Source organism: Protopterus annectens, chromosome 6.part0, assembly GCF_019279795.1.
Source record: "Protopterus annectens isolate FY-2018-M chromosome 6.part0, PAN1.0, whole genome shotgun sequence".
Taxonomy (NCBI): Eukaryota; Metazoa; Chordata; order Ceratodontiformes; family Protopteridae; genus Protopterus; species Protopterus annectens.
The window spans coordinates 424,075,156-424,101,632 of NC_056737.1; the positions used below are offsets into that span (position 1 = coordinate 424,075,156).

The 26,477-nt window shown below is 45.2% G+C and overlaps 1 protein-coding gene across 5 annotated transcripts in view; it reads right to left on the bottom strand.

The window, feature by feature from the left end:
• The window catches only part of MTA1 (metastasis associated 1), a 3,368,231-nt gene that overhangs the window by 1,960,590 nt on the left and 1,381,164 nt on the right, over positions 1 to 26,477 (bottom strand). For all 5 annotated transcript variants that reach the window (XM_044074165.1, XM_044074166.1, XM_044074164.1 and 2 more), the window contains exon 9: positions 435 to 623. In XM_044074165.1, the coding sequence (XP_043930100.1) occupies positions 435 to 623 (189 nt within the window). The remainder of the gene's footprint in view (positions 1 to 434; positions 624 to 26,477) is intronic.

A 26,477-nucleotide genomic window follows, 5' to 3' on the forward strand; every position in this document is an offset into this window, starting at 1 on the left:
GATGGGCAGCATAGACTACTGATGGGCAGCATAGATCTTCCCAAAATAATAATCTTCCAAAAACACACCTTCAAAGTGATATTGGAAGATTTCCATTGCATCCTTCATATTTGCCTCTTCTCCACGATATTACACACTATAGGGCCCTACCACTTTCATTTTAATCTTGTATTAAGTTTGGACTTTGCCTTCTGCTCCCTTTGCCTTCCCACACTAACCCACCTTGCATTTTTTGTGCATGGTGTCACCATGAATAGCATCTCTGAAACCACCTAATAAAGTTTTTCAATGTAGATCATGTGCCAGTCACTAATGCCCCTACAAGTGTACAACACCGCAAAATATGCCATTAATAGTATAAAACAAAACTTGAAATAACACATTAAGTTAATAAACATGCATTTGCACTCCCCACTTTTTTCTGAAAAACATACAAAATCTTGCTGAATATCCGTGAAGTCCTTCCCATATTTTTCAAGTGCTTCTTCAAAGAGATTCGCTTCTGAAGCAGACCACTCCTCCATCTCATCCCTGCAGAGTACAGGGCCACCCTGAGGTACCAAAGCAGCTATCGCCCGAGATATGTCATAACCATTCGCATGTAAAGTATCCATGGCATGAAACTGAGAAAGGAAAGGGATTAATTAATGCAATGTCTCTTTGCAGTGCACCAACTTAATGAAAACAGCAGCCTCTCTATATAGAGGAGCAAATGAGAAAAAAAGGTAGGTATGTACTTACCATAACAGTGGATCCTTTCGTTCCTGACTGTCAGATATCATTGATGGGTCTTCAGCCCACTTGTTAGATCTGAGCCTGCAAGCCTTCAGCTCTTCAAAATCTTTCTCCTCGCACAATGTGCCTGTCTACACTAAGCCATCTTTCCTAAGATAGGGTCTGCTGCCTAGAACAGGTTGTATGGAGCAGGAGCGCCTTCAGTTTCCTCAAAAGAACAATGGAAAGGGGGTGGCAGGAGGGATGTCAAATAGAACAGGAATGAAAGGATCCAGTACATAACTACCATATCCTTTTCATTCTGTTCATCTGATCCGACTTGTGGGTCAGAGTGCCCAGCTACCAGAACACTTGGGTGACATCATGACAATGGAGACCTTTGAGGATAGAGGCACCAAAGGAAACCCTGTATCTTGAAATTAAAGCCAGTTTATAATGCTTAGAAAAGGGATACATTGTGGGCCAGTTTGCACAAATGTCATCAATCAACATACTCTTCGAGAATGCTGTAACCACAGGCAGTGTTGAATGAGCTCTCAGTTTACCTGATAGCAGTTTGTAATGACTGTTACAAAGATCATACAGACAGTTATCTGGATGACGTTATCCTAGATACACTCTTCCAATCTACTGGGTGCAAATAATACAGCCAAGAGTCCTTCCTGAATGCTTGTGTTGTGATGCAAATAGAATCTCAAGTGCCTGTGAATATCTAGGGTGTGGACAGTGTAAATCTACCTCGTTAAAAATACTGGAAGGTGGATGTCTGGTTTATATTAGCTTCAAAAGCCACTTTGGGAATGAAAGACAGACTAGTTCTGAGAGAAGCCCTGTCCTTAAGAAAGCGGGTTTTGCCACAGAGAATCAAGGGCATGTAACTCAGACATTCTCTTAACTGAAGTGATGGCCTTGAAGAAAAAGGTTTTCCATGACAGGAACTCTGAACTAGCTTCCTCCATTGCCTCAAAAGGAGCTTTTTGAAAGTTTCCAACACTAACTTTAGATCCTAGGGAGGGGCTAGGTCATCTCTCAGACTGTCTAAGGAGACAAAGCCCTCTGCAGACATCTTTACAAAGTCTAAGTGATGCCAGTGAGTGACAGTCTGTTTGTGGAAGAAAACTGGAAATTGAAACCAACTAGACTTGAATAGTTGAAGAACTAGTTCATGCATCAAATAATGTAGACAACCAATGTTAAACATTAGGAGTTGAAGCTTCAAAGGGGTTGATTTCTTCAGAGCTAGCTCAGAGAGCATTTACTAAGATAGACCTTTAGTGTAGAATCTTTCTGGAAGGCTGAAAGAATCTGATCATCATGAGAAGTCACACAGCATGGCCATTACTAGAACTGGAAAACCATGCTGCCAGTTTTGGGTTCTGGGAGATCTGGGTAAAGCTTCACAAATGGAAGAGACAGCAGATCTGGCACTGGATCCAAAAGCCACAGCAGTGTCTTAAGGTAAGCCTTTAGCAGAGGAAAACAAAGTTGTCCAGGCCGCAAAGAACAGTTGTGTAAGAACTTCCCATAACCTTAGATGTCCTTCTCTTCCATGTTGCAGCATTCATAACTGTAGGGAGGCTGCTGCCTGCAGCACTGGACATCCAGCCAGTATACCAAAATCTTAGGATCAGGGGTACATGTGACGTTATATGTCAGAGCCATAAACTGACGTCGGCTATAAAAGTGAAGTCTGCACGTACCCACTTCTGAAATAACTGCTGCATACAATAGTAGCCACGGGAAGTAAGAAAAGGAAGTTTTTCAGACCCACATATGCCATCAGCCCAGAAGGAACCTAATAGAGGTATGTGCCTGTTGCTGTGCCCCATCTGGATGGACAGAAGGTAGGGAAATGCTACTTCAGATGGATAAACAGAATAAGAGAGTGGGGGGGGGCTTGAATACTGCAACAATGAAGAGAAGGACATCTAAGGTTATGGTAAGTTCTTACACAACTATTCTATGTCCTTCTATTCTCATGTTGCAGTATTCATAACTGTAGGGAGAGTATCAGAGCTTTAGGTATGAGCCTGGGAAGAAAGGTTGAGGGGCCTGGTCTATGAGACCCTATAAAACCGACCTAGCAAACCCAGTTCTGGCTCTAGAGATCAAATCTAGCTTGTAGTGCTTGATAAAGGTATGGACTGAGGACTAGGTGGCCGCTTCCAGTATGGAATCATAGTCCACCCCCCCCTAAAAAAGGTTGCTGAAGCAGCAGCTGCCCTAGTAGACTGAGCTCTCATATTGGCAGTTAAAGCTTTTCCATTACAGGGATAAGAAGCAGAGATAGCTTTAGAAATCCATGATGCTACAGTCTGTTTAGACACTGCCTTCCCCAAGGCCCTTGGGTGAAAGCACAAAAACAGCTGTTCAGACTTTCTAATGGATCGGGTCATGTCCAGGTAATACCCAAGTTGTCTATGAACATCCAAGGAATGTAGAGTTCTTTCACAGAAATTTTGAGGTTTAGGGAAGAAAACAAGAAGGTTAATGGTCTGATTCAAGGACAGCTCATTAACCACTTTAGGCATGAAGGAAGGATTAGTCCTGAGGGAGACCCTATCCATATGGAAGATTAGATAAGGAGGGGTAGCCATCAGGGCTTGAATTTCTGAGACCCTCCTAGCAGATGTGAGGGCTACCAGCAGTACTGTTTTCCAAGTGCATAGCTTCAGTGATGCTGAGTGAGTTGGTTCAAATGGAGGTAGTGTGAGTTTCTTAAGGACAAAATTAAGGTCCCATGAAGAAGGTATCTGTTTACAAGGGGATCTGACATGGAAGACCTCTCTTAAGAATGGTTTTATCTCCAATCTGGACACCAAGGGGAAACAGGCAGAAATGGCTGAAAAGTGTACCTTAACAGAAGAGTAAGTCAGTCCTGAATGTAGAAGCTCGTACAAGTAAGAAAGGACCATAGGTACAGAAATAGGAAAAGGGTCCTGTTTTTTCTTTTGACACCATCCGGAGAATCTTCCATTCTGACACAATTTCTCCTGGTACTAGGTTTCCTGGCCTCCAGCTGGACACCGAGTACATCCTCTGAATATAGGTGTCTGAAGGGGATCAGAACTCTATCACCCACAGAATGAGTCTGAGGTTGAGCACCTGAGGGTGTATGAGAGATGCCCTGTCTTGTGCGAGTAGGTTGAACTGGTGGGGTAACCTGTGGTGATTGCCCTTGGCTAGTAGTGGAAACCATTGCTTTCTCAGCCAAAAGGGGGTCACCAGCAGGATTTTTGGTTTGTCCCTCCGAATCTTCAGAATGACTTTTTGAATCAGTGTGAAGGGGAGAAGGCAGATACAACCCCACCTAAAAAAAGAGAAAGCGTTCACCTTCCAAGCCTGTGGATGTGGATCCTTTGTGCAAAACAGAGGCATCTGCCTGTTCTGGGAGGAGGCAAACAGATCAGCCTGAGGAATACCCCACTTGTGAATAAGATTCAAAAACACCACCATTCATGAGAGGGTGCAGAGGTTCTGCTGAGAAAGTCCACCATCACATTCTCTGCAGAAGGAATGTACACTGCTTTCAGGTGAATATGTAGTTTTGCTGCTAGGGATCAAATCTGAATTGCCAAGCTGCGGAGCGGGTCGGCCCTTGCCCCCCCCCCCACCCCCACACACACACTTGCTGATTATACGACAGGACAGTCACATTGTCTTTGACTACTTTCATGGTACCTGGTAGGAGAATTTGGTGGAATGTTTGCAATGCTAGGAGAAGGGCCCTCATCTCTTTGATACTGATGTGGTCCCTTTTCCTGAGGGAGGACCACTCTCCCTGAACTTTCGTCCATCTGTTGTGATTTTGCAACACTGCTCCCCAACCCAAGCCTGAAGCATCTGTGAAGATTTGTTGCAAGGGTGGAGGAATCTGCAAAAGTATAGCATGACTGAGGTGGATGGCTGCAATCCACCATTCCAGTTCTTTTTGCAGGCATAGAAGTGGTAGGGGAATATCCAAAGGGTGGGAAGGTTGGTTCCACTGAATCTTCAGCACCTATTAGAACTTCCTCATATGCAGCCTTGCTAAAGGAAGCATGGGTATCAAGGATGCCATGTGGTCTAGGACTCTCAGAAATTCCCTGGCTGATGAGGTTTGGAGAGAGAGGTGTTTTGAGGTAATGGGTGATGGTTTCTACCTTCTGGCAAGGAATGAAGCCTGCCATCTGGTCTGTTTTTATCCTGCACTCTAAGAAAACCAGGTCTTGGGTGGGTGTCAGGTGAGACTTTTCCTGGTTCACAGTGAACCCTAGGTTTTGGACAGCATGCATGGGTGATGACGAAGGGTGTGGCTGTCCTGGTGAAGCATCAATGGCAATGCAGAAAATTGAAAATGCAAGGAATCTACTGAAAAGCGTAGGAATTTCCTGTAGTTGGGTTGAATGGGAATATGAAGGTAGGCATCCTTCAGATCCAGGGATTCCATGAAAGCTTGGTAGGGGGCTGAAGGGTAGAAGGTGGTGCAAGATGAGCATTTTTAAGGTAGACGCCTTGAGGAATAGATTAAGGACAGACAAATCCAGAATTGGTATGCAGGGGACATCTTTTCTTGGGACAAAAAAAATCCTGGAGTAAAAACCCTTGTTTGTCTGGTCTAGATGTACTCTTTTCTATGGTGCTAAGAGCTGATCCAGGATTGGGGGAAAAGATGAAGCTGACATGGAGGGAGTTGGGGTTATCCCCTGAAAAGAATGAAGTGTCCACCAAGTCAAAGTATCCATTTTGAATGACTGAGAAGATCCAAGCCTCTGAGGTAATTTTCCACCAGGAGGGTAGGGAAAGGGTGAAGGAAAGGGGAATGGAGAAGGGTAAGGGGTTTGAGTCACAGTGGAGGGGCCCTGTCCATGTCAGGCTGCTTCCGAACGGAAGTGGAAGTGGAAGAAGAAGAAGAGAGTGTAAGTGTGAGATTTCAATTACCCTACCATTAACTGGGAAAACTACTTGAGTACAAACTCCCAGGCTCAGCACTTCCTGGAATTTATCAACTCAAATGCCCTGGATCAGCTGGTAAACTCCCCTACCAGAGGCCACAACATATTGGACCTGGTCATCACCAACATGGGCGACAGGTGCTCCGTATCAGAGGTCAACCCGTCACTAGTTAGATCAGACCATAAATTAATCACTCTGGATGTCTACACCCCACCAACACCCCCAACCAAGGAAACCAAAGTGAAAAACTTTTCTAAAGCAAACTTCACCTTACTTAAGGCAGAGGTGGTAAGTTTCACAGCCCCCCACGCTAAAGGATAACACTGCCCAAGATGCAGAATCCTTTACAATTGCACTCTATGAACACCTACAAGGATGCATGGATTGTGCCATCCCTAGCAAAACCAAGACTCACTCCCCTAAGAGAAGGGAACCAGTCTGGTGGACCCCTGCCATAAACAGGTTATACAACAAAAGGAGGAAACTAGGAAACTAGTTCAAAAAAAAAAGCAAATCCCAAGAAGGAGACACATCCCTGATCAGTATCAGTAAAAAACTATGGTCCCTCATAAAATCATCCAAGGCTAACTTCAAAAGAAAAATAGCCAAGGATTCGAAAGATAACCACAAAGCCTTCTTTAGCTATGTCAAGAATCTAAGTGGCAACTCGCAGATATGCTCTGAGATAGTGCAAAATAGCACAAAATATACTGAACCTACTGATATTGCCAACATACTGGCAGATAAATTCAGTGCAAACTTCACCTCCCTCTCACCTTCAAAAGGGCCCACAACAATACCGGAAAAGTATAGTGTCCTGGAAACCACAGAAGCACAGGTGAAAACAGCCCTTTCAAAAGTAAAACGCAGCATCAATGGGGCCAGATGGCGTCCCAGGCTGCATCTTGCACGAACTACATAACGAACTAACCCCCCCACCTAAACACGCTGTTCAACCTCAGCCTCTCCACAGGCTACAAGCCCACAGAATGGCACACAGCAATGGTTATTCCACTCCACAAAGGAGGGACCACAACTGACCCTGGTAACTATCGCCCCATAAGTCTGACTAACCTGGTCTGCAAGGCTATGGAGCGCATCAGCATGGAACTCATTAACAAAGACATTGGGAACCTCCAAACACTTGACCCGACCCAGTTCGGCTTTGTTAAGGGCAGATCATGCCTACTAAACCTAGTTGACTTCTTCGAGACAGTTACCAAGGCCATAGATGAGGGAAAGGTGGTTCACACAGCCTACCTTGATCTCGCCAAGGCATTCGACATCATTTCTCACTCGGGTATTATAGAAAAACTCACCAGCCTGAACATAAACCTCTACGTCACAAGATGGGTTGCCAACTGGCTTACAGACAGAACTCACACGGTAAGAACAGCGGGCTCCAGATCTGACTCTAAACCAGTCACAAGTGGTGTCCCACAAGGCACGGTTCAGGGACCCCTACTGTTCAGCATATATTTCTCAGAAGTACAGGCAAACACAAGAGGACAATGGATAACCAAGTACGCAGATGACTGCAAACTGGGAGCCATAACTGACTCTCTGGCTGACACGGACATCCTCCAAAAAGGCCTTACTGAGACAGACACATGGTGTCAAAGTCATGGCCTCAAGCTAAATGCCAAAAAATGCATAGTCATCCCGTTAGGGGGAAAAACACGCCCACAAATTACCACATAGGCAGCAGCCCCCTTAATACAGAAGAGGTAATGAGAGATCTGAGGACCCAGGTAGATAGTAATCTCTCCTTTGACAATCACATTGCCAAAGCAGTTAGGAAATCCATCTATGTGGCCCATCTAATTACTAAGGGGTTCGCATCTAGAAATGAAGAGGTTATAGTGCCCCTCTACTCATCACTCATCAGACCCATCATAGAGTACAATGCCCCATTTGGGATGTAACTCACGAGACACTTCCAACAGCTTGAAAGACCACAAAAGAACCTTACCAAGAGGATTACTGGCCTCAAACATATGCTCTATGCAGCCCGACTGAAAAAAACTCCGGCTGTACTAGGTGGCATATCGCTTATTCAGAGGTGATCTCGGCCTGACTTACAAAGCCATGTTCAACTCAGAATTGATGGACATGCTCCACCTAAAGAAAAGTACAGTTTTGTACCTACCATAAATGTAGATGTTCGAGGATCTACATTGCTGCAGTCATAACCTGTGGGTAGTCCGCTGTCCTCGATCGGCCCGAATACCAAAGAGCTGGGCTGGCGTCGGTCATTGTCGCCCGGAGCTGACGTCAGTACGTAGTAGTACTTAAGCGCATGACCGATGCCATATCCTCAGTCTTTCTTGCCCCAGATGTCAGAAGGCCTAAGAATGAAAGAAGGCCAGAGCCAAAATAGTAAACACCCAACCACAAACCATAGAGGGGAAGGAGGGAGGGATAATTGGACTGGAGCAATGTAGATACTAGAACATCTACATTTATGGTAGGTACAAAACTGTACTATGTTCTTCGTCTCACATTGCTGCAGTCATAACCTGTGGGTAGAATCCCAAAGCAAAGCAAAGGACAAAGGGAGGCTGGCAAACTAAATAGCACTAGGAGCTGCTAACATGCCCTGTAAAACTGCAGTGGCAAACCCAGCCCTGGACTTGGAATAAAGAGGGAGATGGTAATGCTTAGTAAAAGTGTGAACTGAACTCCAAGTAGCTGCCTCCAAAATATCCTTAGTAGCTACCCCCCTCAAAAAAGCAGTAGATGTGGCAGTAGCCCTAGTAGAATGAGGCCTGATCCCAGCAGGAACATCCTTCCCATGATGAGAATAACAAAAGGCAATACATTGACCAATCCACTTAAAAATAGTCTGCTTTGAAACAGCCTTCCCTTGTGAACCCAAAGCAAAAGAAACAAATAACTGTTGACTCTGTCTGAACTCTTTAGTTCTGCTCAAATAATAACGTAACTGTCTGTGGATATCCAAAGAATGCAAGACTTTTTCCCCCCTATTTTGGGGATCAGCATAAAACGTAGGCAAATGAATAGACTGGTTCAAGGCCACATTAGAAATCACTTTAGGCATAAAAGTAGGGTTAGTCCGCAAAGAAACTCTATCCTTATGGAATATCAGAAAGGGTTCAACTGCCATGAGTGCCTGCAATTCAGATACCCTCCTAGCAGAAGTAATGGCCAACAAAAAAACAGTCTTCCAAGACAAAAAATTCAATTCAGACAAAGCTGCAGGTTCAAAAGGAGGTAAAGTAAGCTTCTTCAACACAAAATTGAGATCCCAGGAAGGAGTGGTAGCTCTACGTGGGGGTCTTATATTCTTTGCCCCTCTAAGAAATTGTTTGAACAAAGGGTGAGAAAATAAAGGAGGGTCACAATCATAGTGAGCAGAAATGGCCGCAGCATGAACCTTCACAGAAGAGAATGACAAACCCTTGTCCAGTAATTCAGTAAGATACTGCAGTGCAAAACTCAAAACAGGCACTGAAACATCAAAGCCCTTTGCTGTGCTCCAAAGAAAAAATCTCTTCCATTTATCAGCACAAACTTTTCTAGTACTAGGCCGCCTGGCTTCCAAAATGACATCTAAAACCTGTTGTGGAAGCTGAGACTCCACCGGCTTCATTACAGGATACGCCAGGCTGTTAGATGCAGGGACTGCACCCGAACATAGAGAAAATGATTGTTTGACTGGGACAACAAATGAAGAACCTGTGGCAAAGGCCAAGGAGGTTCCTGAATTAAACTCCTCAGTAGAGGATATCAATGCTGACGAGGCCAATCTGGTGCTATTAGAATCATGCAAGGCTTGTCCCTCCTGGCTTTCAAGAGTACTTTGGGAAGAAGAGGCAGAGGGGGAAAAGCATAAACGTGAAGGTTGTTCCAACTGAAAGATAGAGCATCCACTTTCCAAGCATTTGGGTGGAACAATTTTGTGCAAAATGTTGGCAGTTGGAAATTCAGAGGAGAAGCGAATAGATCTATGTCTGGAGTTCCCCAAGCCACGGTCAACTGTTTGAATACCTGAGAGTCCAGTTTCCACTCGTGGGGATCCACAATTTGCCTGCTCAATACATCTGCTAGGGAGTTCTGTGCTCCTGGCAGAAACCGTGCTTGAAGATTGATGTGCAAACTCAGAGCAGTCTCCCACAAAATCATTGCTTGTCTGCAAAGAGGGTAGGAATGGGTTCCCCCCTGCTTGTTGATGTACCACATGACTGTTGTGTTGTCTGTTTGAATCAACACCTGTCCCGGCTGAAGTAGGTCCTTGAAGGCTGTCACGGCAAATTGGACTGCTAACATCTCCTTCATGTTGATATGCAAATGTAGTAGTTTGGGAGGCCACGTGTCTTGTATCCATTTTCCATTGAAGTGTGCTCCCCAAGCCAAGTCTGAGGCATCCGTCGTTAGTATCTGACTCGCCTCTGGTCGGATCACAGAGAGTCCCTTGTTTAGGTGACATTCCTGAGCCCACCACAAGAATTCCTTCTGGATGCAAGGTATAATCCGAATAACAGTGTCCAAACTGTGGCAGTGTTGAGTCCACACACTTTTGAGATACCATTGTATCTTCCTCATATGCAGTTTGGCATTGGGAAGTACTAGAATGCAAGATGCCATGAACCCCAAGGCTTGACGGACTGTCCTTGCAGTCAGCCTGGACATTACTGATAACTGCTGGAAGTACAGATGAAGAGATCTTTGTTTGTCCGGGGTCAGAAATGCCATCTGAGAAGCTGTATTCAGTCTCACACCCAGAAAGCACATGTCCTGAGAGGGTACTAGACTGGACTTTATTTCGTTCACAGAATACCCTAGGCATCTTAAAACTGCCATTACATACTGGAGATGTTGTAGTAACTTGTCCTTGTTTTGAGCAAGAATCAGGCAATCGTCCAGATAAGGATAAATTTGTATTCCTCTTTGTCTGAGGAAGGCAATCACAGGAGCCAGAACTTTGTGAATACCCTGCAGTGGATAAACCAAAGGGCAATGCAGAGAACTGATAATGAGAAGTACCAGCCCGGAATCTCAGGAATCTCCTGCAGCTGGTTCTGATAGGGATGTGAAGATAGGCCTCTGAGATCCAGGGTTACCATCCAGTGATCTTTGCCTAGCATAGGCAGAAGTTGTTGTAAAGTTAACATCTTGAACTTTGGGATGTCTAGGTAGGTATTGAGAATGGACAAATCCAGAATTGGCCTCCAAGTGTTTCCTTTCTTTGGCACTAGGAAAAGGCGGAATAAAAACCTAGGCCTACTTCTGACGGAGGGACCACCTGAATTGCCCCCATCTGCAAAAGTAAAGAAATTTGCTCCTGAGCCTCCATCCTTTGGTGAGGAGGCACATCCGGCATGCCTTTGAAAGGAGGAAAGGTGTGAAAATAAAACTTGTACCCTTGATTTATTATATCCAACACCCATTTGTCCTGGGTGACCAAATGCCAGTTTTGCTTGAAAAGTCCCAACTTTCCTCCTAGAGGAGCTGCCAGTAAAGAAGGGTCTGGCAGCGGAAGATACATGTCATTGGGTCTGTTTACGAAAGGGCTGACCCCTGCCCTCACCAGAAGACTGTGCAGGAGAACTCCAAGTCCTAGGTCGGAAAGAACCCTGAGTGTGGGCTCTGCCTCTACCACGTCTAGACCTGCCCTTAGACTGATAGTCCGTAGAAGGATAAGACCATCCACTAGCAGGCCAATTCCTACTAAACTTAGGGGGCTGCACCTGCATAAAATCCTTGACCGCCTGCATAGACTTAGCCTTATCTTCCATCTTTTTCAAAACTGATTCCACAGGAGCACCAAAAAGTACTTCCGATTGAAGAGGAGCATCCAAAATCCGAGCCTTAACATGCTCTGACAAATTTTGATCCTTAAGCCAGGCATGTCTACGATAACTGAACCTGTAGCAGCCACCCTGGATGTAGCCTGAAGAGCATCGAAACCACACTGTAAAGAATGCTTGCCAACTTGATCTGATGCATGAACCAGCTCCTGGAGTTCCTTACACTCTATACCCTCAGACAAAGCATCCACCTTAGATTTCAATTGACCCAACAAAAAGTTCTGATACTTCAGCATATGAAATTGGCAATTCAACGCCCTTATAGCTAATGTAGATGAGGTGTATACTTTTTTCCCCCCACCTATCTAAAGCTCTAGAATCTTTATCCAAAGGAACAGGATTCTTAACCACAGAAGCCCTAATACCCTTCGGACCTTGAATAATAGTTTCCGGATCAGCTCTAGGACTTTTGTACAAATACTTATGAGCTTCTGGAACTCTATATCTGTCCGGCTTAACAGGGGCAGGAGGCAAAGAAAGTACAGTTTTGTACCTACCATAAATGTAGATGTTCGAAGATCCACATTGCTGCAGTCCTTACATATGGGTAGTCCGCTGTCCTCGGTCGGCCCGAATACCAAAGTATTAGGCTGACGTCGGTCAAGGCGCTTTAGACTGACATCAGAACGTCAGGGTACAAAAGCGCATGACCGACGTCATATCCTCAGTCTTTTCTTGCCCCAGATGTCAGAAGGCCCTAACAACAAAGGCTAAAGCCAAAAAACAGCCAAAAAATAACCAACCACCCCTGCACTAACCATATTTACAATATGTACAACCCAAACCACACCACCACCTCTAACTACAGAGGGAAGGAGGAGTAAATTGACTGCAGCAATGTGGATCTTGAACATCTACATTTATGGTAGGTACAAAACTGTACTATGTTCTTCATCTCACATTGCTGCAGTCCTTACATATGGGTAGAATCCCAAAGCAGAGGTAAGGGAGGATGGCCAAACTAAAAAGCATTAGGGGCTGCCAAAATGCCCTGCAAAATTGCAGTGGCAAATCCAGCCCTAGATTTAGAGTAAAGTGGAAGGTGGTAATGCTTAGAGAAAGTATGCATTGAACTCCAAGTAGCTGCTTCCAAAATATCTTTAGTAGCCACCCCTTAAAAAGCTGTAGAAGTGGCAGTAGCCCTAGTGGAATGAGGCCTAATCCCAGCTGGAATCTCCTTACCATGATGGGAATAACAGAAAGTAATACAAAAACCAATCCACTTAGAAATAGTTTGTTTTGAAACTGGTTTGCCCTGAGAACCCAAAGCAAAAGAAACAAACAACTGCTGAGACTGCCTGAACCCTTTAGTTCTGCTCAAATAATATCGCAACTGTCTGTGTATATCCAAAGTGTGCAAAATCCTCTCCCTTTATTTTGGGGGTTTGCATAAAAAGTAGGCAAATGAATAGTTTGGTTTAAAGCCACACTAGAAACCACTTTAGGCATAAAAGAAGGGTTAGTACGCAAAGACACCCTATCCTTGTGGAAAATTAAGAAAGGCTCAACCGCCATAAGGGCCTGTAATTCAGAAACCCTTCTCAGAGGTAATGGCCAACAAAAAGCAGTCTTCCATGATAAATATTTCAACTCTGCAGTTGCTGCAGGCTCAAAAGGTTGTAGAGTGAGTTTCTCCAACACAAAATTGAGATCCCAAGCAGGAGTAGGAGCTCTACGGGGGTCTTATATTCTTTGCCCCTCTAAGGAATTGCTTAAACAAAGGATGAGAAAATAATGGTGGGTCACAGTCATAGTGAGCAGAAATTGCTGCAGCATGAACCTTTATAGAGGAGAAGGACAAACCTTTGTCCAATAACTCAGTAAGGTATTGAAGAGCAACACTTAGATTAGGTTTAGAAACATCAAAGTCCTTTGCTGTACTCCAAAATAAAAATCTCCTCCATTTATCTGCGTAAACTTTCCTTGTACTAGGCCTTCTGGCCTCCAAAATAACATTCAAAACTTGTTGAGGAAGCTGAGACCCTCCAAGGTTTAAAACAGAATATGCCAGGCTGTTAGATGTAGAGAGTGAAGTTTGACATTGAGTAAATGACTGTTCTCCTGAGACAGCAGGTGAGGAATCGAAGGCAACGGCCATGGAGGCTTCCGTACCAGACTTCTCAGTAATGGGTACCAGTGCTGTCGAGGCCAATCCGGAGCTATTAAAATCATGTTTGGCTTGTCCTGTCTGACCTTCAGGAGTACCTTTGGGAGGAGAGGCAGAGGTGGAAAGGCATACACGTGAAGATTGCTCCAATTAAATGAGAGAGCATCCACTTTCCAAGCTGTGGGATGAAACCTTTTTGTGCAAAACTTTGGCAGCTGGTAATTTAGTGGAGAAGCGAACAGATCTATGTCTGGAGTTCCCCATAACACTGTCAATTTCTGAAATACATGAGGATCCAATTTCCACTGTGGGGATCCATAATTTGTCTGCTCAACACATCTGCTAAGGAGTTCTGTGCTCCTGGCAGAAACCTTGCCTGAAGATTTAGCTGTAAACTGAGAGCAGTCTCCCACAAAATCATTGCTTGTCTGCATAGAGGATATGAATGCCCCCCTTGCTTGTTGATGTACCACATGACAGTTGTGTTGTCTGTTTGAATCAACACCTGCCCTGGAAGAAGTAAATCCTTGAAAGCTATCAATGCAAATTGGACTGCTAACATCTCCTTCAAGTTGATATGTAAATGTTGAAGTCTGGCAGGCCACGTGTCTTGTACCCATTTTCCATTTAGATGAGCTCCCAAGCTTTGTCTGAGGCATCTGTCGTTAGAATCTGACTCGCCTCTGGTCGGGTCACAGAGAGTCCCTTGTTTAGGTGACATTCCTGAGCCCACCACAAAAATTCCTTTTGAATGCAAGGTATTATCTGAATGACAGTGTCCAAATCTTGGCAGTGCTGCGTCCATACATTTTTGAGATACCACTGTAGCTTCCTCATATGCAGTTTGGCATTGGGAAGTACCAGAATACAAGATGCCATGAACCCCAAGGCTTGAAGGACTGTCCTTGCAGTCAGCCTGGACTGACGAGACAATTGGTGGAAGTAAAGAGAAAGATTCTTTTGTTTGTCCGGGGTCAGAAAGGCCATCTGGGATGCTGTATTCAGTCTCACACCCAGAAAGCACATGTCCTGAGAGGGTACTAGACTGGACTTTATTTCGTTCACAGAATACCCCAGGCATCTTAACACTGCCATCACATACTGTAAATGATGAAGAAGTTTGTCCTTTCCTTGGGCCAGAATCAGGCAATCGTCCAAATAAGGATAGATTTGTATTCCTCTTAGCCTGAAGAAAGCTACCACTGGAGCCAGAACCTTCGTGAACACTCTGGGCGCAGTAGATAAGCCAAAGGGCAATGCAGAGAACTGATAATGAGAAGTCCCAGCTCAAACGCAGATACTTCCTGCAACTGAGCCTGATAGGAACATGAAGATAAGCCTCCTTGAGATCCAGAGTCACCATCCAGTGATCTTTGCCCAGCAGAGGTAAAAGCTGATGTAACATCAACATTTTGAACTTGGGAATGTCCAGATATGTGTTGAGGATAGATAAATCCAAAATTGGTCTCCACGTGTTCCCTTTCTTTGGTACTAGAAACAGGCGAGAATAAAATCCTAGGCCCACTTCTGGCAGAGGGACCGGTTGTATGGCCCCTAATTGAAGTAATAGAGAAATTTGTTTGTGAGCCTCTAGTCTTTGCTGCGGAGGAACGTCTGGCATGCCTTTGAAAGGAGGCAAGGTATGGAAATAAAACTTGTAACCTTGGTGTATGATATCCAATACCCATTTGTCTTGGGTAATCAAAATCCAATTTTCCTTGAAGAGTGCCAACCTTCCTCCCAAAGGTGCTGCCAGGCAAGAAGGATCTGGCAGCTGAAAAGTAGGTCATTGGGCCTGTTTACGAAAGGACTGGCCCCTGCCCTCACCAAGATTGTGCAGGTGAACTCCTGTTCTAGGCCTGAAAGAACCCTGAGCTCTGCCCCTACCACGCCTAGATCTACCCCTAGACTGAGAATCATAAGAAGGATACGTCCACCCCTTAGCAGGCCAATTCCTACTAAACTTCGGAGGCTGAACTTGCAAAAAATCTTTAACAGCCTGCATAGACTTAGCCTTGCCTTCCATTTTCTTCAAGACTGACTCCACAGGTGAACCAAACAACACATCAGACTGCAAAGGAGCATCCAAAATCCTCGTCTTAACATGGTCAGATAAATTCTGATCCTTCAGCCAGGCGTGCCTGAAGAACTGAACCAGTGGCAGCCACCCTAGACGAGGCCTGCACAGCATCAAAACCACATTGTAATGAATGCTTACCCACCTGTTCAGAGACATGCACCAAATCTTGTAATTCTTTACACTCAATGCCTTCCGCCAGAGCATCCACCTTAGACTTCAATTGAGAAAGAAGAAAGTTTTGATATTTCAACATATGAAACTGGCAATTCAAAGCCCTCATAGCTAAGGTAGAAGAAGTATAGACCTTCTTTCCCCATCTATCCAAAGCTCTGGCCTCTTTATCTAGAGGAACGGATTCTTTACAACAGAGGCCTTAACACCCTTAGGTCCCTGACTAATAGTTTCTGGGTCCGCCTAGGACTCTTATAAAGATATTTATGAGCCTCAGGCACCCTGTAATACCTATCCGGTTTAACAGGCGAGGAGGCAGAGAATCAGGATTAAGTGAAGCCTCTGAAAACACATCTTCCACAACATCCAGAACAGGAGGTATAGCCAAGGGCCTGTGTTGGGGTAAAAGCAAAAATTCCCTAAGCCTTTTCCGAGAATCAGAGAAGTCCTGACCTTCCCACTTAAAATGTTCCCTCATAGAATGAAGTGTCTCTGAAAAAGAAAAATCCTCTGGAGGAGAAGCAGAAGGAGTGGAATCATCTGCATCAGAATCAGAATAAGGAGAGTACTCCTGCAAGTCTTCAGCCGAAGACTCTGAAACATCCGAAGCCTGCTCAAAACTTCCCAATTCTGGCTCCACCCTAGGCCTCTTATCAGGAGGGGGCAAAGAACCTCTAATCAGAGTAATCAAATCTTCTGCCATTTTAAGCATGTGCTTCTTAGGCACAGACCCTGCTGAACTAGGAGTGACACCAACAGAAGCTAAACCTGGCCTGCCTCTGGGAGAAGCCTTGGAAACAGAAGGAGAGGGCCTAACCACCCTAGGAAGGGAGGGGAGTACAGTAACCTGAGAAGCCCCTTCAGCCTGACCTGCCTCCTGAGAGGCCACATCCTGCAAAATCAAAGTCTCCCCCTGAGACTCCAAAGAAGTCTCCGTCGGAACCACCGGTTCCACTGAACCTCTAAAGAACCGGCGTCCAGAACGGACGACTCATCTTGCCTGGGTTTAACTGTTTTGTCTTTGCGCTTCGAAGAAGCGGGCCGGAGAGTCCGACGGCATATTATAATTGCACCGCTTATCAAGTCCAGCCTAGCACAATCTAACCTTCGCTAATAGTGCGCTTATTGAACCTAGCACAAAAGCGACACCCAACAACGTCGTGCTCAGGCCCCAAACAAGGAATGCACAAAGAATGATAATCCCTATGCGGTATCTGTTTCCCACAAGAAATACAGTTATTCACTTTTTCTGACATCCGGTAATACACTGAGGCAAGAAAAAAACAAAATATTCCCCAACGGGGTACTTAGCCAACTTGGATTCGGTCTGAAACTCCGAACTCGAAAAATTTCAGAACGCCAAACGGCACTTGCAATGCTGCTTCTGCATCGGACCATGCGGCAAAAAAGACTGAGGATATGACGTCGGTCATGCGCTTTTGTACCCTGACGTTCTGATGTCAGTCTAAAGCGCCTTGACCGACGTCAGCCTAATACTTTGGTATTCGGGCCAACCGAGGACAGCGGACTACCCATATGTAAGGACTGCAGCAATGTGAGATGAAGAACATTCAGGATTAAGGGAAGATTCAGAAAAAAACATCCTGAACAACATCTAAGACAGGAGGAATAGCCAAGGGCCTATGCTGTGGTAGAAACAAAAATTCCCTAAGCCTCTTCAGAGAATCTGAAAAATCCTGGCCTTCCCACTTAAAATGTTCCCTCATGGAATGTAAAGTCTCAGAAAAAGAAAAATCCTCTGGAGGAGAAGCAGAAGGACAGGAATCCTCTGCATCCGAGTCTGAATAAGAAGGGAAATCCTGAATTTCCTCAGCTGAGGAATCAGAGTAGTCAGAGGAATGATCCATTCCCTCTAAATCTGCCTCCACCCTAGGCCTTTTCTCTGGGGGGGGCATAGAACCCCTGATCAAAGTAATCAAGTCCTCCGCCATTTTCAACATATGTTTTTTAGGAACAGGGGCTGAAGAGCTAGAACCATGACCAGGGCTAACAAGACAAGATTTGGCCTTAGTATGGCCTTTAGTCACTGAAGTAGAAGGCCTAATAACCTTCTGTAAGGATGGAACTACAGACACCTGAGAAGCACCCTCAGCTGGGCCTAAATCCGGAGAGGCCAACTCCTGCAAAAGTAAAGGGTCCCCCTGGGATTCAGCCGAACCCTCGGCAGGATCCATAGATTCAACCGGAGGCTCCTGTGAACCAGCGTCCGCAACGGACGACTCATCCGGTTTAGACTTCACAGATTTGTCCCTACGCTTTTTAGCGGTAGCGGGCATCGGAGGATCCGAAGGCATGTTATAATTACACCATTTACCAAACACAAGCCTGGCACAGTCTAATCTCCTTTTAATGGTGCGCTTATTAAATCTAGCACAAAGCGACACCACGCCGTGCTCAGGCCCCAAGCAAGGAATACAGAAAGAGTGATAATCCCTATGAGGTATCTGTTTCCCACAAGAAATGCAATTATTAACTTTTTCTGACATCCGGAAACTGAGGCAAGAAAAAGACAAAGATTTCCCCAACGGGGTACTTAGCCCAACTTGGTCTTCGGTCTGAAACTCGAAAAAAGACAATTTCAGAATGCCGAACGGCACTCGCAAACGCTGCTTCTGCTTCGGACCACGCGGCAAGAAAGACTGAGGATATGGCGTCGGTCATGTGCTTAAGTACTACTACGTACTGACGTCAGCTCCGGGCGACAATGACCGACGCCAGCCCAGCTCTTTGGTATTCGGGCCGATCGAGGACAGCGGACTACCCACAGGTTATGACTGCAGCAATGTGAGACTAAGAACATTCCAAGTCACTGCAAGCCACACACTCAAGTGAGCTAAACCTTGCCACAACAATAAATAGAACATTCTGGAGGGATAGATTACTGTCACAGAGACTCCCCATGCTTTGGAACAAAATTCCTAACTACATTAGGCAGAGCCCCTCACTAACACTCTTCAAGAGAAGCCTTGACGAGTGGATGGGTAGCAGAAAATACACCCCTGGGATCACTTCATTGGCTCTGCTTGACAGAGGCTCAGTTAATTAATCAATGGGGCAGCGAAAGCCGACACACACTCTGGCTAGGCTTATAAATGCCCTCGGGCAGACAGCCTAGTACCTACCTATGAACCTATAAGATGGTCTAGGAGTGGAGTGTTTCCTAGAATGTCTCCATCCCTTAGCCTGTGGGGGAGAAGACTGAGATGATTGCCTCCTAAAGTACAGTTGTGTACACTTACCATAAATGTAGATGTTCGAGTGTATTCACTGTTGCAGTCATTACATTTGGGTAATCTGCTGGCAGGTTGCCCTCAGTCGGCCTATATTCCAAAGTCTTAGGTCCTGCGTCAGTTGCTGTCTCCTCTTCCATGACGTCAGGTCGTCACGGGTATAAAACATGCAGCCGATGCCATTTTCTTTAGTTTTTCTTGCCCAGATGTCAGGTGCCCCCTAAAAGGGTAGCCAGAATTTATATACATATAAATACATACACCAATATAAACTTTACCTTCATCTACAAGTAAATACAATGTGGTATAGGTTGTATAAATCAGAGAAGGAAAGATGGATTCTAGCAGAAGAAAGGGGGATGGCGGGTGGGTAAACTAGACTGCAACAGTGAATACACTCGAACATCTACATTTATGTTAAGTGTACACAACTGTACTATGTTCTTTGAGTTTCACTGTTGCAGTCATTACATTTGGCTAGAGTCCCAAAGCTATGGATGGGAGGCTGGAGATAAACAGCATTAGGAGCGGCTATGAGGCCCTGCAGAACTGCAGTGGCAAAGCCTGCTCTGGATTTAGAGTAGAGTGGCAGATGACAGTGCTTGGTAAAGGTGTGCACTGAGCTCCATGAGAAAGGCTGCTGAAGTGGCTGCAGCTCTGGTTGAATGTGGCCTAATGCCCTTAGGCACTGGCTTGCCATGGTGTAAGTAGCAGAAATGAATGCAGTGGCCTATCCACTTTGAAATAGTCTGCTTTGAGATAGTCTTTCCTTGTGATCCTGCAGCATATGCCACTAGTAATTGTTCTGTGTTTCGGAAAACTTTGGTTCTGTCCAAGTAGAATCTAAGCTGTCTGTGTACGTCCAAAGAATGCAGAATTCTCTCCCCCTTGTTCTGTAGATTTGGATAAAAAGTTGGCAGATGAATAGTTTGGTTAAGAGCCACACTGGACACCACCTTAGGCATAAATGTTGGGTTTGTCCTCAGAGAGACTCTGTCTGGATAAAAAATGATAAAAGGTTCCACAGCCATGAGTGCCTGAAGCACTGAAACTCGTCTTGCAGAAGTTATTTCTAGGAGCAGAGCTGTTTTCCAAGATAAAAACTTTATATCAGCCATAGCAGCTGGGTCAAAAGGTGGCAGGGTGAGCTTTTCCAAGACATAGTCGAGGTCCCATGCAGGCATTGGTGATCTTCTTGGAGGCCTTACGTTTTTTGCTCCTCTGAGGTACTGTTTTAGTAAGGGATGAGAAAAGATTGGTGGCTCTGTATTGTAATGAGACGAAATGGCAGAGGCATGAATTTTAATAGATGAAAAAGATAGACCTTTGTCCAGCATCTCAGTTCAGTATTGCAAAATCTGAGGAATATTTGGCACAACTGTATCAGTTCCTTGTGCCTGGTTCCAAGAAAAAAATCTCTTCCATTTTCCAGCATAAGATTTTCTAGTACTAGGCCTTCTAGCCTCCAAAATGACATCCTTCACAGCTTTACTGAGAGGTGTGTTTTGTATGACTACACTATCCGCCATGCTGCCAGGTTTAAAGTCCTGAGTTGTCTGTGCAGGATCTGACTGTTTTGCTGGGACAGTAGATGAGGTAATCTTTGGTAAGGTCCAAGCTGGGCATTGAGACAAGCTCCTTAGTATTGGATACCGATACTGACGGGGCCAGTCTGGGGCAATTAGTATAATCCTTGGCTTTTCCTGTCTGACCTTTAGGAGTACCTTGGGGAGGAGAGGCAGAGGGGGAAATGCGTATACTGATAGGTTTTTCCAGCTGAAAGATAGGGCATCCACTTTCCATGCTTGTCTGTGATAAATCTTTGTGCAGAATCTTTTTAGTTGGTAGTTGTGAGGGGAGGCAAATAGATCTATGTTCGGGCATCTCCATTTCCTTGTTATCATGCTGAAGACTTGTGGATCCAGGTGCCACTAGTGGGGATCCATGAGGTTTCTGCTTAGGTCATCTGCCAGAGTATTTTTCCTTCCTGGCAGGAATTGTGCCTGCAGGTGTACTTGGTAAGTCAATGATGTGTCCCACAAAGTCATGGCTAGTCTGCATAAGAATGAGTGACCCCCCCCCCCCGCTTGTTTATATACCACATGACCGTGGTGTTGTCTGTCTTTATCAGTTAGTTGTCCTGGATGAAGTAGGTCCTTGAAGGCTGTCAGGACATTCTGAACTGCTAGCATCTCTTTTTGATTGATATGTAGATGCATTTTGTTTGTGGTCCATGTGCCCTCAATGCATCTTCCTGCCATGTGGGACCCCCAGGCATAATCTGATGCATCCGTTGTTAGTGTTTGCCTGGCTGGGGGTAATGTGAATGACTGTCCCTTGTTTTGGTGACAAGCCTTTGCCCACCATAGAAACTCCTGTTGCAGGCAGGGAATGAGAGTAATCAGTTTCCAGGCTGTGGCAATGCTGAGTCCAAACACTTTCTAGGTACCACTGAAGTTTCCTCATATGCAGTCTTCCATATGGAATTAGTAGGATGCAGGATGCCATGAAGCCCAAAGCCTGAAGAATTTTTCTTGCAGATAACTGGGCCTTTGTTGCCAACATTTCGAAATAGGTAGTCAGTTGCCTTTGTTTGTCTGGCGTGAGATAAGCCATCTGGGCCAGTTGTATTTAAGCTTGCACCCAGGAATATTATCTCTTGAGAGGGTACTAGTTTTGATTTCTTTTCATTGACTGTGTACCCTAGGCATGTTAGAAGTCTTTTCACAAACGCCAGATGCTGTAGAAGAATGTCCTTGTTCTCTGCTTGAATTAGACAGTCGTCCAAGTATGGATATATTTGTATTCCCCTTTGTCTGCAGAATGCAATTACTGGTGCCAGGCACTTTGTAAAGACCCTGGGCGTAGTAGATAAGCCAAAGGGCAGTGCAGAGAATTGGTAATGCATTGAGCCAGCCTTGAATCTGAGGTATCTTCTGCATATTTGTCTGATTGGGACAAGCAGGTATGCCTCTTTTAGGTCTAAAGTCACAAGCCAAGCTTTATTGCCCAGCATGGGCAGAAGCTGCTGCAAAGTCAACATCTTGAATTTTGGTATATCCAGGAATGTGTTCAAAATAGATAGGTCCAGTATTGGCCTCCAGGCCTTGTCCTTTCTGGGTACCAAGAACAGTTGAGTAAAATCCTTGTCCCTGCTCTTGCTCTGGTACTAGTTGAATGGCCCCCATGTCCATGAGGGATGAGACTTGTTTTTGTGCCTCTGCCCATTGCGTTTTTGGCAGATCTGGCCAGCCGTTTGCCTTTGGCAGGCTATGGAAATGGAACTTGTAGCCTTGTGACACGATATTTAAGACCCACTTGTCCTGGGTTATAATGTGCCAATTTTGAGAAAAAAGTGCTAATTTTCCCCCTAAGGGTGCTGCCAGGAGATAAGTGCTTGGTGCAGGCAGGGGGAAGTCATTGGGACTGTTTCCTGAATGGTTGTGATTTGTCTTCTCCAACTTTGGAGGTAGAAGGCCCCCCATTGTTTTGAGCGGAATGAACCTTGCGCCTGGTATCTAACTTCCGGGCGTCTGGGTCTGCCCCTTTGAGGTCAGTCTGACACAGGAAAGGACCAATTCTTTGTTGGCCAGTGTCTACTAAACCTAGGTGGCTGTACTTGTAAAAAATCTTTGACCGTTTGCATAGATTTAGCTTTGTCCTCCATTTTCTTTAACACCTCTTCTGCCTTAACACCAAACAAAGTATCATGCTGTAAAGGTGCATCTAATAATTTAACTTTAACATGATCAGGCAGATTTTGTTCCTTTAACCAAGCATGCCTCCTAATTACAGAACCCGTAACTGCGGCCTTTACAGGAGGCCTCTAAAGAATCAAAACCACATTGCAAAGTATGCTTTCCACCTTGTTCAGCTGCATGCAATAAATCCTGCATTTCCTTGTTTTCTGCACATTCATAGATTAACAACATTTTCTGTTTAAGCAATGCCATGACATGTTGCTGGTACTTGAGCATATGAAACTGAAAGTTTAAGGCCCTTATAGCCAAGGTAGCAGATGTGTAAACCTTTTTTCCCCCTCTATCCAGTGCCCTAAAATCTCTGTCAGAGGGGGGAGGGTTTTTTGCAGCGGACGCCTTAACACCTTTGGGACCCTGAGAAATAGTTTCTGGGTCTGCAGCAGGGTTTTTAATTTTTAAAAAGGAATTTATGTGAGTCAGGAACCCTGTAATATCTGTCAGGCTTAACAGGAGCTGGGGGTAAGGAGTCAGGGGTAAGACTAGACTCCGAAAACACATCATCTACAATGTCTAACAGAGGTGGGATGGCTAGTGGCTTGTGTTGAGGTAGTAACAGGAAATCCCTGAGCCTCTTTTTAGATTCTGAAAAATCTTGGCTCTCCCAGTGGAAATGCTCCCTCATGGTTTGTAAGGTTTCCCCAAAAGAATAGTCCTCTGGAGGAGAAGCTGAAGGTATAGATTATTCAGCATCAGAATCCTCATAGAGGGGAAGAGAATATTCCTGATCAGAAGAGGAATCAGAAGAAATGGAAACCTGATCTGAAGATTCATAGTCAGTCTCTTGCCTAGGACTTATCAGGAGGGGGATGGGAACCCCTGATCAAGGTAATCAAGTCTTCGGCCATTTTGAGCATCTGCTTTTTGGGCATGGAGGCCTATCCACGTGGCTCTTGGGTTTGCTTCTTTGCCTTTGAAGGTGCTTTAGTCTTTGCCTTTGAAGTCAGTTTAATGTAAAGATGTTTAGGTCTGAATACACCCTCAGAAGCCAGTGCCTGCTCAGCGGCTCCGGACCCATCTGAAGGAATAGCGTCCGAGGCTCCAATACCTTGAGTTTCCAGCAGCATAGCAGACTCCACGTAGGAGTCCGTAGCGGCCTGTGATTCTAAAGTAGCGTGCATTAGGGGCTGCGAAAGTGCCTCACTGAGAACCGACGACTGGCTTAAGAGAAGCTTAGTCGTCGGTTTTGGGCCTCGGTTGTCTTTTTCTTTGCGTTTTTTATGAACTCCGGTAGTCGGACGACTTTCCGACGACATTTCTGGAAAATTAAACCTGCATCCAAAATAGTTTAATGCAAAATCATACCGACGCTTAATAGTGTGTTGGTTAAATCCAGCACAAAACCGACAACCTGAAACTTTATGGTCAGGGCCTAGGCAAACAATACAGTAAGAATGAAAGTCCTTACGAGGTATTTGCTTCCCACAAGAAATACAATTATTAACTTTTTCTGACATCAGTCTGGAGCAAGAAAAAAGTTTCCCCAACGGGGTACTTAGCTTTATAGAAGACTTCGGATCTGAAACTCTAACATGAAAATCTCAGGAGTCGGCCAACCAGCACTTGCAAACTGCTTCTGCTTCGGGCACCTCGCAGTAAGAAAGACTAAAGAAAATGGCGTTGGCTGCATGTTTTATATCCCTGATGACCTGACGTCATGGAAGAGGAGACAACAACCGACGCAGGACCCAAGACTTTGGAATTCAGGCCGACTGAGGGCAACCCGCCAGCAGATTACCCAAGTGCAATGACTGAAACAGTGAAACATGAAGAACATCAAAGGTGGTCCTTTGAGGATAATTCCTATGGTATCTAGGAATAGAGGAGACTAGCAAATGTTTTAAATTTTGTAACTCCTTGCCCTTTCCTCTAGAGATTTAAGGAGTTGTGCAGAAGCTGCACCAAAAAGAGCCTTATTATCAAATGGTGCATCCAGCAATTTGGATTGGACATTGATGGGAAGGGGCTTTAGCCTCACCAAGGAATATTTTCTCAGGACAGAACATGAGGCTACAGATTTGGAAGATGCCTCTACTGTATCATAACTGCACTTGATGGAGTGCCTGGTCACCTGGGGAGCAGTAGAGAGCAGAGAGTTGTGACTTAGCAGGAGAGTCTGGTTTGTCTGGTACAAGTGCAGAGGCTTTTGACAGGGTATCTAAAACAAACATAGCCATGTGTGTTTGATAATTTAGGGCTCTGATGGTTAGTGGAAGAAGTATAGACTTTCTTCCCTAGCCTATCCATAAATTTGCTGTCCTTGTCTATGGGAAACAAGAGAGGTGGAAGGCAGTTCTTTAGATGATTTATCTGTTGACACTACTATGATGGCAGGTTCTGCAGCGGGGCTCTTTAACAAGAACTGTGTATCCTGAGGAACTTTATAAAACCTATCTGGATATTTGGAACCTAGGGGTTGAGAATCAGGGGCCTGGGATGCAGCCAGAAAGGCATCATGAATGGCTGGAAGCAGGGGAAGGACTGCAGATGGGGAGGGCTGGTCCATCTGCAGTAATTCAAAACATTTTTTGTTTCTGAAACATCTGAGGCCTGCCATTTGAAGTGTTCTCTCATAAGAGAAATTGTGTCCCCAAAGGAGAATTCTTCCTCTGGAGATTCAGGACTAAGTGTCCTCCTCCTCAGCGGTAATTAAGTCCCTGGGGATTCGATCCAGCAACAATAAGTAAGCGATTCATCAGAGGAAGGGAGTTCTTCCTCTGAAACCTCTAAGGCCTGAACAGGTGTAGGGGTTGATTGTGGCACCTGAGACTGGAGGGCCTGGAAGGCTCTTAAAAGATTTTGGGAAAAGGCTTCCCATCCAGGAGCTGGTTCTGCTTCTCTATGTTTTAATTTCTGTTTCCTCTTTAGAGGAGTAGAAGGATACATTGGTTTAGAAGCCTGGGAGGATGGAAAGGCGGGAGTAGGCCTCTCCAACACCATGAGCTGTGGGTTCCCCCTCGCCATCAGGAGCTGACTGCTGATCAACTTCAGTGGATGTACTCTGCGTTTCCGCCAAACCGGCTTCCACCATGGTTCCTGGTTTCTAGCTGTGAAACGGACGTCCAATGGGACCCTGGACTAACATCTGCCTCGAGAGTCTCACTGGACTCCCGAGGTGCAGCATGGGTGTCAGGCCTAACTTTCTTGCCTTTCTTCCTAGGCGGCTCACCGGAGGTACCTACCTCACCCTCCATGCCTAACACCAGATGCCAGAGTCTCTGGTTTTCTAAGTAAAGTTTTAAGGCTGCTAGATGGCTGTGTAGTGTATTTGGTACAAACGACTTGTAAATGTCGCAAGACATATGGTCGTGGCCTTCACCTAAGCAGAATAAGCACTTACTATGCATGTCCTTATGTGCTATTTGTCTTCCACAAGCACACTTCCCCCTTCCTAGCAGACATGTACGTTTGAAAAGCTATAAGAAAGGTAACAAAAAACTCCAAAGGGTACTCATCTGTACCGGATGGTCGAAACAAATGAACAAACTGATTCCTGAAGCTGGCGATCAGAGGTCCGTAGATCACTGCGTCAGAAAAGGTCTGAAGTGGGTACGTGCAGACATCCCTTTTATAGCAGTCAGTTTATGTTTTTGACATGCAACGTTGTAC